Source organism: Hipposideros armiger, unplaced genomic scaffold (assembly GCF_001890085.2).
Source record: "Hipposideros armiger isolate ML-2016 unplaced genomic scaffold, ASM189008v1 scaffold_350, whole genome shotgun sequence".
Taxonomy (NCBI): Eukaryota; Metazoa; Chordata; class Mammalia; order Chiroptera; family Hipposideridae; genus Hipposideros; species Hipposideros armiger.
In genome coordinates, this window is record NW_017731700.1 from 1,489,050 (window position 1) to 1,505,920 (window position 16,871).

Consider the following 16,871-nt stretch of genomic DNA (forward strand, 5'->3'; position numbering starts at 1 on the left):
CTCTACCCTAAGTGTGTAATACATATACACATATATATGTGTGTGTGTGATACATGTACCTGCATAGACATACACAGTTGTATTCAATGAACTGTTTACATATAAAATATATTTTTGTTGGTAGGTAATGATTAATTTTCAGAAAATATTTTGTCTCCCTTAGGGATTAATTGCTGAAGAGGGAAAACATTCTTTTGCAAAAGAAGATGATCCTGAGAAATTTCGAGAAGCCCTTTTGAAATTTGAAAAATGTTTTGGTTTACCAGAGCAGGAGAAGTTAGTGACTTATTACTCATGCAGTTATTGGAAAGGACGGGTTCCTTGTCAGGGTTGGCTCTATCTTAGCACCAACTTTCTGAGCTTCTATTCTTTTTTGTTGGGATCAGAAAGTAAGTGGTTTCTATTGCTTATCATGACTTTGAACTTGCTGGAAGACCTGTCACCTCCTTGGTGGTGTTAGGTTATATATAAGTAATAGGATTGATATTAAGAGTAATTGACTTGTACATTAACATTTCACTTCATCTAGAGAAAGAATCCTTTTAAAGCTGGTTGCTTAATGTAGGAACCATTAGAAATATGTATAGAATGCCTTGCATATTGTGGGAAGTGAATGAATATTAAATGATGATGGTGATCTGACATGTGATTGTAACACCTTTTTTCCCTTGTTCTAAACTACCTGCCTTCTTCAATCCATGTTTTAATCCTTGTTTTAAACATACAGTATAAATATAGTAACCATAGTACCTAATGTCCCACAGCTACAAGAAGAATCAAACAGTATGGTTCATAGCACACATGTAGCTTTTATATCAGTGATTATGTAATTATGTAAAGTAACAGATTCAAATATTAAATCATAATATTTTTTTGAAATCTTTAAAATTACCATATTTTGCCATGTATAATGTGCTCCTGTGTATAACACATTCCCTCATTTTTGGCCCAAACTTGCAGGGGAAAAAATCTTTTGTTTTAATTTTTTAATTCAAATTTTTATTTGTTTACATTTAGGTACTTGTTTTTTGTATTATAAAGGAATTTTCACATTTATTTTTTAACATATTTTGGTACAAGAAATGTTATGTACCGGTAACAAATTTACGATATTTACACATCATAGAAGGCCAAGAACTCTTCATCATTGCAAGTTCTTCGTAAGTTCGACAAAACCGATGATATTCCAGGGTATTATTTTGCATACAGATATCATTATTGATTTCTAAAGTTACACTTTTAACATAAGCATAAATAAAAGAATTTAAAACATTTATGCAGATACAAAATTAGTACTACCCATGTATAATTCGCATCCTTATTTTTCCCTCACAAATTTGGGCAACAAAGTGTGCACTAGACACAGCTAAATACGGTATGTATCTATTCTTAGAGTTACCAATTATTGTATATTCATGGTTATGATTCAGAATTATAACTGATATTGAACGCAAGTATTTTAGTTGTTTATAGCATTTTTTCAAGTAGTTAAATATAGTTTCGAAAGACCTGATTGATAAACATTAATCAATATTGAGAAATTTAATTTATCTACTTATAACCCTTATTTGCAGTAAAACTCATTATCTCCTGGGATGCGGTCTCAAAACTTGAAAAGACTTCAAATGTCATACTGACAGAGAGTATTCATGTGTGTTCCCAAGGGGAGAGTCACTACTTTTCAATGTTTTTGCATATTAATCAAACATACCTCCTAATGGAACAGTTGGCAAACTATGCTATAAAGAGACTTTTTGATAAGGAAACATTTGATGATGACCCAGTCCTTGATGATCCTCTACAAATCACCAAAAGGTATTCAAAGCTTAATTAATACTTACTTTTTAAATAATTGTTTGACCAAAAAACAGTAGCATTGATTAGCATTAAAAGTTAACTGTTCTATATTACATGATAGTTTTTCTTTGGTATTAGTTATCAATGTGTGTGTGTGTGTGTGTTTTAGTTTATTCATATGCATTTCACAAATATTAATAGTATCCTCACCATGAAATTGAATCCTAAGAAGCAATAGAAGTTAGGTTTGAAAATTATTTCTTGAGATCCCAGTAGGATTTTCCCTGGAATGCTTTTTAAAATGTAGAAATGTGTGTGTGTTGTTAGTCTAACTCTAAATTTCTCTATGAGTAGTATAGATAGTTTTGGGTCTGAAATTGTTAAATGTATTGTTTTTAAACATAGTTTATAAAGAGCATCTTTTGTTGTTGTTGTTTTGTTTTGCTTTTTATGAAGAGGCAAGTTAGTGGAGTCAGTGGAGCCATGGGCTTTAGAATGAGAGTAGAACAACCCTTGGACAAGTCATGATCTCTCAGAACCTCTGTTTTCTCATCTGTCATTTCTACCTCAAAGAGCACCTGTGAGGAATGAGCAATATAATGTGTGAAAGCACTTTGTAAAATATAAAGCAGTAGATAAATGTTAATCATTATTAGTGCCTGCATCAGAAGCGTTTGTCCAATAGCGATTTGCCACTCTACTGGGTTTGCTGAAATTGACTCTTTTGTCCTGCTCAACACTCAGAACATTTGACTGAAATGAGTATGCCAAAGTGGAGGGAGAGAGGAGAGGATTCAGAAATAGCTAGTAAAAGCAGCTTCTGTCAAGGAGAATGAAGGTATAGACTAAATGGGAAAGTGTAAGAGGAACCGAAGCCACAGTCCTATGGATAAACCAGGATAAGTGACCTGGTAGGCTGTATGATTACTATATAGTCCTAACTGGGTATAATCATTCCTCTTGCCTATTCCTAAACCATTCCAAAACTGTATATCCATAAGGATTCCTTTGTGAGCCTGCCTACTTTTCTGGAAAATAGATCGAGGTGAACTTTTTACACCTATTACCAAAATTATGTCCCAGTGTGCATCACTTATAAATAGAACTCTAAAATTAAGAATCCTGTTTATGTTATAGTTGAGCATTTGTTTTCGTAGTTTGGGGTTTTTTTTAGATTTTATTGGGGAATTGGGGAAGGGGAACAGCATAGTTGTTGTCCTTCAATCTTAGTTGTGGAGGGCGCAGCTAGTTCAGCTCCAAGTCCAGTTGCCATCCAGCTGCTGGTGAGCAGCTTGTGGCGGCTCAGCTCAAGGTACCGTGTTCAATCTTAGTTGCAGGTCGGCATAGCCCACCATCCTATTCAGGAGTTGAACCCGCAACCTTGTTAGGAGCACGTGCTCTCACCAGCTGAGCCATCCTGCCACCTGTTGGCAGCTCAGTGGCAGCTTAGCTTGGGCGCAGCTCACTGGCCCATGTGGGAATCGAACCGGCGACCCTGTTGCTCAGAGCTCACGCTCCTAACCAACTGAACCACTCAGCCAGCCCCTCGTAGTTTGTTTCTTGATTGGCCACCATAAACAAACTTTTGGGTCGTCAGAAAAGTCATGACATATTTTTTTCTATGCAAAAATGCTTCATGACTTCTCTGACGACCCAATATTTAGCAGTTTTATTTCCCTTAAAATGTCCTCTAAGAGGCCATCTGTCAATGAGTTATTCATTACCACGATGGTATTTAAATGAGATCTAGGAAATCCATTTTTGTCTATGCATTTTTAAGAAAGCGTATTGAAAATGAAATATATCTAAATCCTTTTTTTATACTAAGTTGAAAAGAACAACAGTTTATTTAGACTTAGTCTTCAGATGACTTTTTTCTTTTTCTTTCTTTTTTTTTTAAAGAAATTTTATTGGGGAACATTGTGCTTCTCCAGGGCCCATCAGCTCCAAGTCAAGTAGTTGTTTCGATCTAGTTGTGGAGGGTGTAGCTCAGCTTCCAGTCCAGTCACCATTTTCAATCTAGTTGATTGGGGCCGCAGCCCACCATCCCATGTGGGAATCGAACCAGCAATCTTGTTGTTCAGAGCATGCACCAGCTGAGCCACTCAGCCGCCCCCAGATGACTTTTTTCTAAAATGAAATATCTTTATTGCTTTGACTTATTGTTTTTACAAATATGCATAACTTAACACAGAAATATAATGACAGTAGTTATGTTCAGTGTATATCCTTCCAAGTTTTTATTGCATGAATTAAAAAATATTTGCAAAAAAACATGAATTAGGTTAAACATATGTTCTACAATTTGCTTTTTTTCCACTTAAAATAATGTATCATGAACATCTTTTTATTGGTAGAAATAGACATACTCTTTTAAATAATAGTGAAATAGCCCACCAAATTACTCTTTAAGTGGGGTAAAAATTAATATGGTTTTCTCTTCATATCTATCAGAATTATTTTGAAAGACATAATGAAGTGCCTCCTATTCAAATAGTATATGCTGGAAGGATAAATTTAGTTTTAACTTTGTTGGCTTTGAGTTAGAATTTGCATAATTTACTTAATACCCCAGATGGCATTGCTGCTTAGCTCAAGTGTTTAGTGCCTCTAGAAAAATTGTACTATTTTAAGCAATTATTTTTTATTTATATATTTATATATATCACTGAACAAGTCATCTGTGTTTACTGACACCTATCCTGTGCCCAGTGCTGTTCAAGCAGTGTTGTTTTATCTTGCCTCTACTTTGGATTTTTTAAAACATTCATTTAAATTTTTGCTTCTCTTAGTTTTAATATTATCTTTTATGCACTGCTTTTCCTGTCTACATTTTGATGCCATACATTTTCATTTTATTTTGTTTGAACTGGTTAACTGTCTTGATTTTCTGATAACCAGATATAACAATTATTGTCTGCCAAGATTGATTTTAGCACATGACTATATAATAATCATATAATCTTACAGCAAATCAGCCCTTAACAGATGGTTTGAAGACCTACGTCATCTCTAACTTTTGTGCATTGTAATCCACTAATAATATAAAATTGGAAAAGAGAATAAACAAAATGAATTTTTTAGGAACCAGTGTGTTTCTTCCATTTCATAATTTGTTGAAGAATATAGCATGTAGTGTTTAATCTTTCTGCTTTACAGTGCATTTAGATTAATCAACATAGGCATATGTACACTTAAAATTCATTATTTAAGCTGCCCCCGCCTTTTTTTCTTTCCTGCAGAGGTCTGGAAGATCGAGCCCACAGTGAACAGTTTAATGCTTTTTTTAGGCTGCCCAAAGAAGAAACTTTGAAAGAAGTACATGAATGTTTCTTATGGGTACCATTCAGCCACTTCAATGCTCATGGCAAAATGTGCATTTCTGAAAACTATATCTGCTTTGCCAGCCAGGATGGCAGTCTATGTAGTGTAATCATTCCATTTCGAGAGGTAATGTAAAGTTGTTTACATATCGGGGTTTTTTTGTTTAAAAATGTTATCATTCACAGAGTAAAATGTCCTTTAATTCTGTACGTTATTAAAGACTCACTATATAACATCCTTTTAGTAATTTTTAAATAATCATTATTTAAAATTCAGCATTATTCTTCAGAATAAGAGTACCATTCTTCAATATAAGACTATTAGGATAAGAGCCTTAATAGCTTTTGTTGAAAGTGAAACTAGAAAAAAATGAAAAATTTAGAAACAACATGAGGGTTTGTTAGGATGACACAAAATGGAACATGATAACTCAGACACTTATGACATGAATATTTGATATGCACAGTCAAAAAGAATAGAATTGATAGCTTTTGTGTAAGTCAGAAATAAGCTATTGGCAATACAGCACTGAATTTTTACATTTGTTTTGTCATTTTTAAAGGCAACATGTTAGTTACACCTTTTCCTTAAGAGGTGAAATAACACTCACTGAGTTTACTGGTATCAGTGGTACAACTAGTACCCAAAGTCTGTTTCTTAATTAGCCATACCACGGACCTAAACTTTTATCCACAAAAGAGTAAGCTAAACACATTTTGCCCGAAGGTATCAGCAACAAGGGAAAATGTGATTCATTTATACTATGTTTTACCCCCCAGGTCTTAGCTATAGATAAGACAAACGATTCCAGCAAATCTGTCATCATTAGCATCAAAGGAAAAACCGCTTTTCGCTTTAGTGAAGTTAAAGACTTTGAACAACTGGTGGCAAAACTCAGGCTCAAGTGCGGGGCAGCTTCAACTCAATATCATGATATTAGCACAGAGGTAATTATATAGCAACCAGATCATTTGGAAAAAAAAGGTTTGTGTTTTTTGTGGTCCCTTACTTCAAATAGAATTCATAGTAACTTTCCTATTCATACTTAGGTTTAATTTTTTAAAAGACTAAAACCAAAGAAATTATATTCTCTCAGTCACATCATAAAGCAGAAGTGAAAATTAAGGACTTTATCCTTGTTTAGGAACTCATACTTTATTACAAAACTATTATTATTTGATCTTTCTTGACTATATTTGTTGTTTATCAAGTATGTACATCTTGTACTTTCTTGATGTACTTTCAGCATGTCTTTTTAACAACTCAAACTATATTTCAGAATTCAACAAGGTCTAGGAAAAGAAGTCTCTCCTCTTTCTGCTGTAGAGAGACAGCAATTTTAAACCAGTCTGAATATATTTTATATTATATCAAGTGGGTCAGCCTTATTTATATAATCTAGCCCAAAACAAAATAGTGGCATATCTGTTTACTAGTAAAATATTAGAGGAAACAAATATTTTTGGCAAAGGGTGGTTAAGAGCCTGATTTTGATGTTTACAGTGTTTTTCATGGAAATGTAGATAGTGTCAAATTAATATTTTCAGTGCCTAGGAACCTCATGTTTTTAGTAGATTGATAAAACGTATAAGTATTTATATTGTAATTAAAAATTCAAAGAAAAATCAACATTGGCTTTACTAGTTATATTATTTTATTTGAATTGGATTATAGAGGCTTTTACCGCTCCAGAGACTGAAAAGATTATGCTCAGTCAATTATAGATTATGCTTAAGTCAATTATAATGCAGCATTGGTAACACTAACATTCCCTTTGATAATAGAAACTCACAATGAAAACATGTAATATAATATGTATGTATGTATGTATGTATGTATGTATGTATGTATATCTCAGTTCCAGACACAGAACCTTCATGTTGGCCATCAAGAGTTTTATTGCCCCAACTTTCTAATCTTCCTTCTCTTCATGTATGTACCCAGGATATTCCCTAGTTTGATATGAGGACAGAAGTAAAATTTGATCTGTCTTGCTAATTTCTCTAGAAGTTGGGCCATTTACAAAAATGAACTCAAAATGGATCAAACACCTAAGTAAATGTCAGAGCTGAAACTATAAAATGCTTAGAGAAAACAGGAATAAATCTTCATGACCTTGACTTAGGCAATTTTTTTCTTAGCTATGACACCAAAAACACATGAGAAAAGAAAAAAAAATAGGCAAATTGGACTACATCAAAATTACACTCTTTTGTAGTACAAATGACACCATGGTAGTCTCTTAGGATCTTTGTATGTCTGTGGTATCAGCTGTAATGTCTCCTCTTTTGTTTCTAATTTTATTTGTTGGAGCCCTGTGTCTTTTTTCTTGGTAAATTTAGCCAAAGTTTTGTCAATTTTGTTTATCTTTTCAATAAAAAACTCTTAGTTTTGTTGATAGTTCATTTCTTTTTTTTTGCTGAAAATTATTTCATGTTCTTGATATACCACAATGTTTATCCATTCACCTACTGAAGGATGCCTTGGTTGCTTCCAAGTTTTGGCAAATATGAGTAAAGCTGCTATAAACATTCCTGTGCAGGTTTTTATGTAGACATAACTTTTTAACTCATTTGAGTACATACCTAGGAGCACAATTGATGAACGTATGGTAGGACCATACTTAGCTTTGTAAGAAACTGCCAAACAGCCTTCCAAAGTGGCCATACCGTTTTGCATTCCCACCAGCAATGAATGAGAGAGAGAGTTCCTGTTGTTCCGCATCCTCAGGAGCACTTGGTGTAGTCAGTGTTTCTTGAGACATTTTAATAGATGTGCAGTGGTAGCTCGTTGTTGTTTTAATTTGCAATCCCCTAAGGACATATGATTTTGAGCATTTTTTCATATGATTATTTATATGATTATGTCATCTTTATGTCTTTTTTGATGAGGTCTCTAATTAGATCTTTGCCTATTTTTAACTAGATCTTGGTTTTTTGTTTGTTTGTATTGTTTGTTTGTTTTTGAATGTAGTTTCCTTTAGTTCTTTAACACCTTCTTTACATTCTTAGTTTACAAAATCCAAGAACTACACCCCCTCAGGGACATTTTTGTTGTTGCTTTTTTGTTTATACTTCGTGTTTTTATTTTTAAGCCTGGCTTAACTTAGATCACCCACTAAGTCAATATAAATTAGTGGTCAGCCAATGATGGCTCAGAAGACTTCCTTAAATGTCTTGAACCATGAGGTTTTCCACCTTTGCCAAGGGGATCTTTGTGCAAAGGCATACCTCAAACTTCCAGTAGTTTATACATCAGCCTTAGCTTTCATTTCTTACTTCCAACGTCGGCCAGAGTTGAGTGACTGATACATTCTTCTGTCCCATTTTTTTCCTGGGCAGGTTCAGAGCCCTGTACATACATACATACAGTTAGATCCCCCAGAATATGTTGGCACCTTTCAAAGTTCCCTATGGTCATCTGATTCACCAGGTCTTCATTTTCAATTTCAGCCAGGGTCTTGTTTGTCCCATAATGAAATAGCCTTAGACAGCTGTGATGTTATCAGCAGATTGCTCTGGTTTGCTCTACTGCTGTGAGAAAGGGGCCTCTCTTTCACAGAGCTGAACTCTGAATCAAATCAAATGATAACAACCTCCTGGGAATGGAGATTTTCCAGGGTGCTGCTAGTGTGGTCAAAATATTGACTGTGTCCAGGGGTTGGAACTTTTAATGAAGCTCCAAAGGATTCTTTGCTGTGATAATGCTGGCTTTCATCACTACCACACTCCTGAGCTTGGGAGGGTGACATAGGAATAGCCTCAAGTTAAAACTTCACAGACTCGGGTGTTCTTTTTGAGGTTCATTAGTTTTACTTGAATTGATGCTTTTCAGTTTGTTCTGTGCCTTTGGTTAAGTTCCCATGTTCTGAATGTTTTTTTTAATGTTTTGCCAGTATTTTGTTGCTTTTGTAGGGGAATGGGTTCACTGAGGTCCTGAGTTTCCCGTTCCAGACATTGATTTGTTGACATCTCTAATTTTAATAGAAAAACAATGTCTCCCTGAGATATTGCTTTTAATTGTGGTTTATAAATAACAGATAAAACATTAGCACCTTTTCTTGCAAAAACTTTTAAGCATACATTTCAGACAATTACATTCTTTTTTTTTCAGGTCCCTATTAGTTCTGATTCTACAGACCCATCTGATAATATTGAGGTACGATCTTTGACATGTCAGAGAGAATGCAGGAAAACTGTGAACACCGAAGCCTTAATGACGGTATTTCACCCTCAGAATTTGGAGACTCTTAATTCTAAAATGGTAAGGAAACAAAATATTTAAATCTATGGACTAAAACAGTTGACAAAAATAAAAATCTTAGAGCAAGTGGCTAGAAGGTGCCACTTCTAAACACTCTTCTTTTGGGGCTTGAAAAGGTTTACCTGCTGGAAAAACTGTGTATTGTGTTTGGTTCCATTACACAAAAGGATTATTATCATGAATTAAGATAGAAGATGAAAGTTGACTATTGGGTTTTATTTGCATCGATTTCTAATAATCCTAATCGAGGTGATTTGGGGAGAATGATGGTTCAAAGCTTTACCTTCTAAGTGTAATGCTTATTCCATTTTTATATGAGTTTAGCTAAGAATTAAAATAGTAAATTAAAGCTGTTATGTTCACATGGATTGAAAAGATTGTTGTGATGACAGTGGTCCAGTGTTTGGCCCCTTTGTGAATACTGCTTTTGACCTTCTTTTCTATTCCATAGGTATTGTGTCATGGTGAAGACAGTTATCAAGATATTTGAAAGAAGTTAATTTCTCATTATGTTTAGTTGCTTTGATTTTTGTTGTTGTTGTTATAGTTGAAAGAAAAGATGAAGGAACAGTCATGGAACATCCTATTTGCAGAATGTGGGCATGGTGTTAGCATGTTTCGGACCAAAAAGACTCAAGATCTGGTTATAAGAGGGATTCCAGAGTCCTTAAGAGGAGAGCTCTGGATGCTTTTTTCGGGTATTATATTTATTCACTTTATTTAACAGACATTAATTGTGCCCCTTCTAGGAGTTATGTACCAAGCTAAATAAAAATAATTATTCTTATTCATCATAAATCCAGACCAATCAGAGAGAGTACATTAGTTATGTGTATTTACCTATACGAGGCCTGACAATTAAGCTAGCGAACTTGTCACTGTGCACTTACACTGGCAGCACTGTCCAAAGAGCTCAGCAAGGTTTCATAACCTTGGTATATCAATGCGTCACAGCTGTGTGCGTGATGACGTGTGGCGGTGTCTTGCTGAGTGGCATTCATTATTGTTGTTGCATGTTTTTGTGTGCCATCGTGAGACTGTCTGAGCTTGAAGTAGAGAAATGAACAAACATTAAACTTCTTGTTAAACTTTGGCAAGAGTGGAAGTGAAATAAGGGCCATGTTAGTCCAAGTTTATGAGGATAATGCCATGAAGAAAATGGCAGTGTGCAAATGGATTAAACGTTTTTCTGAGGGGAGAGAATACATCACTAATAAAGAGAGGTTAGGGCGGCCAGTAACTAGCAGAACTGATGAAAACATTGCAAAAATTGTCGAATTGTGGGACAAAGTCGCCAGCTGAGTGTGAGAAGCATAACAGACCAAGTAAACATCGATAGAGAAACAGTTAGGAAAATCTTAACGGAAAATCTTGACATGAGAAAGGTGTGTGCAAAAATGGTCTCAAAGGAGCTCTTGCATCATGACAATGCACCAGCTCACACGGCACTGTCTGTGAGGGAGTTTTTAGCCAGTAAACAAATAACTGTATTGGAACACCCTCCGTACTCACCTGATCTGGCCCCCAATTAGTTCTTTCTTTACCGGAAGATAAAGGAAATCTTGAAGACATTTTGATGACATTCAGGACATCAAGGGTAATACTACAACAGCTCTGATGGCCATTCCAGAAAAAGAATTCCAAAATTGCTTTGAAGGGTGGATTAGATGCTGGTATTGGTGCATAGCTTCCCAAGGGGAGTACTTCAAAAGTGACCATAGTGATATTCAGCAATGAGGTATGTAGTACTTTTTCTAGGATGAGTTCTCGAACTTAATTGTCAGACCTCGTATATGCATACATCCACTGTCTGAGCAGACATAACTAATTATTGGGGGTCAGATCTCTATCTCTAGTGTCAAAGGAAAGTTAAGGGGGGAAAACAGTTCATGAAAATGTTATTCTTTTGGATGAAATTGGGGTCCTCATGTTAGATTCTACTGTGACGTTTTTTCTTTTGTTTGTGGTCACATACCACTTAAGCATAAAGCTAAATTTAAAGGTATTCCAATTCTTCCTGTATATACACAAGTAATATCTTTATTATATTCCTCTTCTTTTGTATGTCAATGCAATCATCTTGACAGGAGCTGTTAATGACATGGCTGCTAATCCCGGCTATTATGCTGACGTGGTTGAGCAGTCCTTAGGGGCCTGTAACTTGGCTACTGAAGAAATTGAACGTGATTTGCGTCGCTCCCTGCCTGAGCACCCAGCCTTTCAGAGTGACACTGGCATATCTGCCCTGAGGCGGGTACTCACTGCTTATGCATACAGGAATCCCAAAATTGGATACTGCCAGGTATGACTTCGTTATGAGTCCAACTGTGTCCTTATTCCAAGTGATACAATCACATCAAATCCAGCTCTACTAGCTTAAAAATTGTGATAATAAGGACAGAGGGTGGGCGGTGATTGATAATGGATATTTTTAACCTAAGTAGAATGGTAATGGAAATACTTAGCAGAACTAATGTTTCATTAATTCATTTTTCTTTTATATTTAGCAAATGTTTATTGAATTCCTGCTTTGTAAAAGATATTGTGGTAGGTGCTGAAGACTGTATAAAGATGAATCAGATAAGGGTCTTCCCTTTAAAAATATATAGACTGGTAGGTATTAAAGCATATTCATTGGCAAATGAAAAACAAATGAGGCAGATTATTAGAGAAATGTAAAGTCCCATCAGGATTTCTAATAGGGATAAATTATTTTCACCTGGAGGAATCAGAGAACACTTCGTGAAAGAGAGAGCATTTATTTGTAGGTCTTGGAAATTGGTGAATTTTGTATGTATGGAAATGGAATGAAAGAACATTCCAGGTGAAGAGATGAATGTAACTAAACACAGGTAGAGGTTGATGTGGAATGTATTGGGTTGTCGGAAAAGTCATGATGCATGTTTGCAAAGAAAAATAAAAAAAACACGTCATGACTTTTCTGACAACCCAATACATAGGACCATGTCTGTTTAGTAGAAGTGTATGGGGAATGAAGTGAAGTAGTTGGAGAAAAAAATCAATGAGGTATATAGATAGGGATAGGTCGGTAGTTTGAATTTTATCTTGTGGGCAGTAGCAGAATCATTGAAAAAAATCCTATATTAATTAGGGTATGGTGGACTGCTAACAAATAATCTCAAACACGTAATAGCTCAAAACATAAAAGTTTACTTAAAGGAATAAACAGAGGAGAGCAAGTATTTAAGTAAGTAGGCAGCTCTCCTCCGTGAGATTATTCAGGGACTTAGGCTAACAGCAGGCTCTGTCATCTTCAAAAGATGGCTTCCAAGGTGCTCTTTCACCGTTACTACTTAGAGGGAGGAGGAGAGAGCATGGAGAAACAATTTGGGAAGATTTGATCAGGTAGGCCTGGAAGGTGCACACATCTTTTCACCTACATATTATTGGAGGATCTTGGTTTCATGGCCACACCTATTCACACAGAAGTCTGCAAAATGTTGTGTGGTTGAGCACACGTATGTGCAGATACTGTGGAAGAAGGGGAGATGGATTGTGGTGAATAGCTAGCACTCTCTGCCACAGATTCATTTATAATGGGTGGGGCACCAATAAGTTGTACATATCAGTCCTATTTATTCATTGAAAGTTATCGATACAGGACAGTTTTTTTAAAACGCAGTTTAAGTGAATGCAAATATAAATGGCGATATTTACTTTTTATTTTTCTGAATTTTAGGCAATGAACATTTTGACTTCAGTGTTGCTTCTGTATGCAAAAGAGGAAGAAGCTTTTTGGCTTTTGGTTGCTGTGTGTGAACGAATGTTGCCTGATTATTTTAATCGTCGAATAATTGGTAAAAACAAAAAACAAAAAAACCCTCATAAACATATACAAATGTACTTCTTTTCCAAACAATTTATATGCTTGTTGCCTATGCAGTTACCTATCAAATGGAAGACCTGATCAATTAGGTTTTAAAATATACAAAATGCAAGCAATATCAAAGTGTCACATTCACTGACATGCTCAAGAGAAGAGCTTTTTGTACTGAATAATGATTGGGAAAATTAATATGTTACTTTTTTAAAAACTAAAGTACCTGGCCTGTTTCTTAATAAAATAGAAATTTTAAGTTTACTGTCTCCATATTGTTAAAACAGTGGTGATCTGAAGAACTACTGGAAATTTTTTAATAGATGACAGATAGATTTTAATCAGCTTAAAATCTTCACATTTATATGAATTGTACAGATATTTTCAAGATTTGAAAGAGGGATGAAGTTCTTGGTTTCTTAGTTGTAATATTTTCTTCAGTCATCAAATATTTATAGATCTGTGATCACCTACCTTAAAACCATAGGTGGTCTAGGGCCGGCCGAGTGGCTCAGTTGGTTAAGAGCTCGCTCAAGAGTTTGAGCTCTGAGCAACAGCGGTTCGAGTCCAGCCCGAGCTGAGCAGCCGCTGAGCTGCCAACAGGTAGCAGGATGGCTCAGCTTAAAAAAAAAAACCATAGATGGTCTCTTTTATACCCACATAAGCCTTCAGTATCATGGCTAGGTCATTGATTGTATTGCCTTTCATTATAGTTATTTGTGTATTTATCTTACGTTGTACTAGATATTAAAGCTTTCTGAAAATGAAACCATTTCATTAATTGGTATATCTCTGATAGCACCTGCAGGTTTCTACACATAATAACAATTCAATAAATAATTGTTCACATGAATTTGAATTGGGTTTCTCAAGTGTTTCTTCACACAAGCCACTCTGTTAGCAGATAAAGAGATATGTGAAAAATAGAAAAGGCACTGAAGAGACACATAATTTAAGGAAGAGAAAGGAGATATATCAGCATACTGATAGAAATGGGAAATATCGGAAACAAGTCCTTTTGAAAGGTGTTCATTTTCAAACTTCTTTTTATGTTCTCCAGGTGCCCTGGTGGATCAGGCTGTCTTTGAAGAACTTATCAGGGATCACCTTCCCCAGCTGACAGAACACATGACTGATATGACATTCTTTTCCTCAGTTTCTCTCTCATGGTTCCTCACACTTTTTATTAGCGTGCTACCTATTGAAAGTGCAGTGAATGTGGTGGACTGTTTTTTCCATGATGGAATAAAGGCCATTTTACAACTGGGATTGGCAATACTTGACTATAATTTAGACAAATTGATGGCATGTAAAGATGATGCTGAAGCTGTGACAGCTTTAAACAGGTACTGTAGGAATCATGACATTTAAATCTGAAGAGCCCCTTAGAGATTATGTTGTTCAATCCCCTTATTTTACAGATGAGGAAACTGAGCCCTAGAAACTTGAAACAATTTGCCTGAGGTCACAAAGCTAGTTGAATGAAAACGCTAGGCCTTAGGCACTCCTATGTTTTCAAATAGAATATAACAAAAGTGAATGACTTTGAAGTAAACCACTAATATCGTTGATCCATTATGCTGGAACTTTCATAATCCCAGTTTGAGCTATAAAGTGTCTCTGTGTAAAAGTAATTTGAAGAGGGAAGGGTAGTTGATAATGTTTAATATCCAGTGGGGGAAATTGTTCTGGGTTCCAAGTGGTTTCAATCAGGTTAGCTGAGCTTTATTTTTGAATATTTGATTGGGTAAATGTTATAATGGTACATCGAATCCCATTATGTACAGAATAAAATATAAATACTTTAGTATTTAGAACTCACTGTGTTAAGGCCTCAGTGTACCTAATCTTGTTTCTCATTACATGCCTCTGCATACCCTATATTGCATCCTTACTAGTCTATGTGCTATGTGCCTTGAACTGAATCTATTTTTTCACCGTACTTCCCTCCCTGCATCTGAAATAATTTCTTCACCATCCCATTCTCCACTCCTATGTGTTTCTAATTCCAAATCATTTTCAAATCCCACTTCTTCATAAGACCGTCCTTTGTCCTCTTAGTTGAAATTAACCTCTAACTACGGAGAAATTAGCTGTCATTTTCTCTGCATTTTACTTCCACTAATTCTTGTATTACTATTACTTTTGAACAGGTTCTTTGACAGTGTCACTAATAAGGATAGCCCATTGCCTTCAAGTGTTCAGCAGGGTTCAAATGTGAATGATGAAAAAAGTCGTATTAGAGTGGATATTACAGATTTGATTAGAGAGTCAAATGAGGTAAGATTTTTAATACCTTAAATATAATTACATAGCATGTTTAAAATGATCAATACTATAGTTATATCTCTAGTGGTATATTAAGAGTAATATATAATACAAGTAAAGATATAATTTAAAATACAACTTCACTTTAAAAAGAAGTTCTGTGAACTGTTCCTAGGTTATATAGCCTCCTTTGCTTCCATTTGCTTTTCATTAAATGAAACTGTATTCACTTACTTTCACAAATAATGACCACTTTTATAACACTATATAAAAAGGTGAAAATTATTCTCTCCTTAGACACTAAGAATTTTACCAATGTTATTGTACTTAGCCTAGACACATAGTAAATGGAATTCTCTCCAGTGAATATATGGAAAAACTGAAATGTGGGAGGTGAAAATTTGCATGACCACTGAACAAGTTAGGAAAATAGCTAAAAATAGAACCAAGGCCTCTGAGAATTGAGTCTGATGAAATTCAATTGTAAGAGAAGTGAATGTTTATGAATGTGTATCCACTGAAATCATATTTCTTACAGAAATATGGCAATATTTGTTGTGAAGATATATACAGCATGCGCTGTCGAAATAGGTTGTATGTGATACAGACCTTAGAGGAAACAACAAAGCAGAATGTGGTGAGTATTCACTCAATGGGGGAAACCCAACTGAAGTAACATTTTTTTTCCAACTTCCCTTAAAAAATTATCATTCTATGTAAAGAAAATGAAAATAACTAAACTTTTTTTTTTAATTAAAGTTCATTGGGGTTACAATTGTTAGTAAAGTTACATATGTTTTAGGCGTACAGTTCTATAATACATCGTCTATATATCACACTGTGTTCACCACCGAGAGTCAGTTCTCTTTCCGTCACCATATATTTAACCCCCTTTTCTCTCTTCTACCACGTTCCTCCCCCCACCCGCTGGTAACCACTAAACTGTTTTCTGTGTCTATGAGTTTTTGTTTGTTTGTTTGTTTGTCTTGTTTCTTTGTTGCTTTCAGTTTTATATCCCACATATGAGTGAAGTCATATGGTTCTCAACTTTTTCTGCAGCTTACTTTTTTTCAGTCAAAAAATATATGGTCATTGTATATCAGTACATACAGATCTACCTCACTTTCTTTAATGTACTGAATATTATACCATAGTATGGATATGATGTACTTTATTTAACTATTCCTGTGGATATATATTTAGTAAGGGTTATTTTTTGCTCTTACAATACCTTATCTAAAAATCCTTGCATATCTATTCTTACACATTTGTAGGAATATTTCTGTAAGGTAGATTCATGAAAGTGGAAGCTGGGTCAAAGAGTTTACCCATTTTAAAATGACAGGTCCTGGGAGGCTGGCCAAGTGACACGTTGGTTAAG

General features: G+C 35.0%; 1 protein-coding gene across 4 annotated transcripts in view; it reads left to right on the forward strand.

Moving 5' to 3' along the window:
• The window catches only part of TBC1D8B (TBC1 domain family member 8B), a 50,411-nt gene that overhangs the window by 18,734 nt on the left and 14,806 nt on the right, over positions 1 to 16,871 (forward strand). For 2 of the 4 annotated variants that reach the window (XM_019661481.1, XM_019661483.1), the window contains exons 4-14: positions 164 to 389; positions 1,575 to 1,815; positions 5,040 to 5,247; positions 5,901 to 6,068; positions 9,235 to 9,384; positions 9,932 to 10,082; positions 11,472 to 11,686; positions 13,085 to 13,202; positions 14,283 to 14,568; positions 15,376 to 15,502; positions 16,029 to 16,127. In XM_019661481.1, coding sequence (XP_019517026.1) covers positions 164 to 389; positions 1,575 to 1,815; positions 5,040 to 5,247; positions 5,901 to 6,068; positions 9,235 to 9,384; positions 9,932 to 10,082; positions 11,472 to 11,686; positions 13,085 to 13,202; positions 14,283 to 14,568; positions 15,376 to 15,502; positions 16,029 to 16,127 — 1,989 coding nt within the window. The remainder of the gene's footprint in view (positions 1 to 163; positions 390 to 1,574; positions 1,816 to 5,039; positions 5,248 to 5,900; positions 6,069 to 9,234; positions 9,385 to 9,931; positions 10,083 to 11,471; positions 11,687 to 13,084; positions 13,203 to 14,282; positions 14,569 to 15,375; positions 15,503 to 16,028; positions 16,128 to 16,871) is intronic. The other 2 variants (XM_019661482.1, XM_019661484.1) reach the window with 2 other exon arrangements.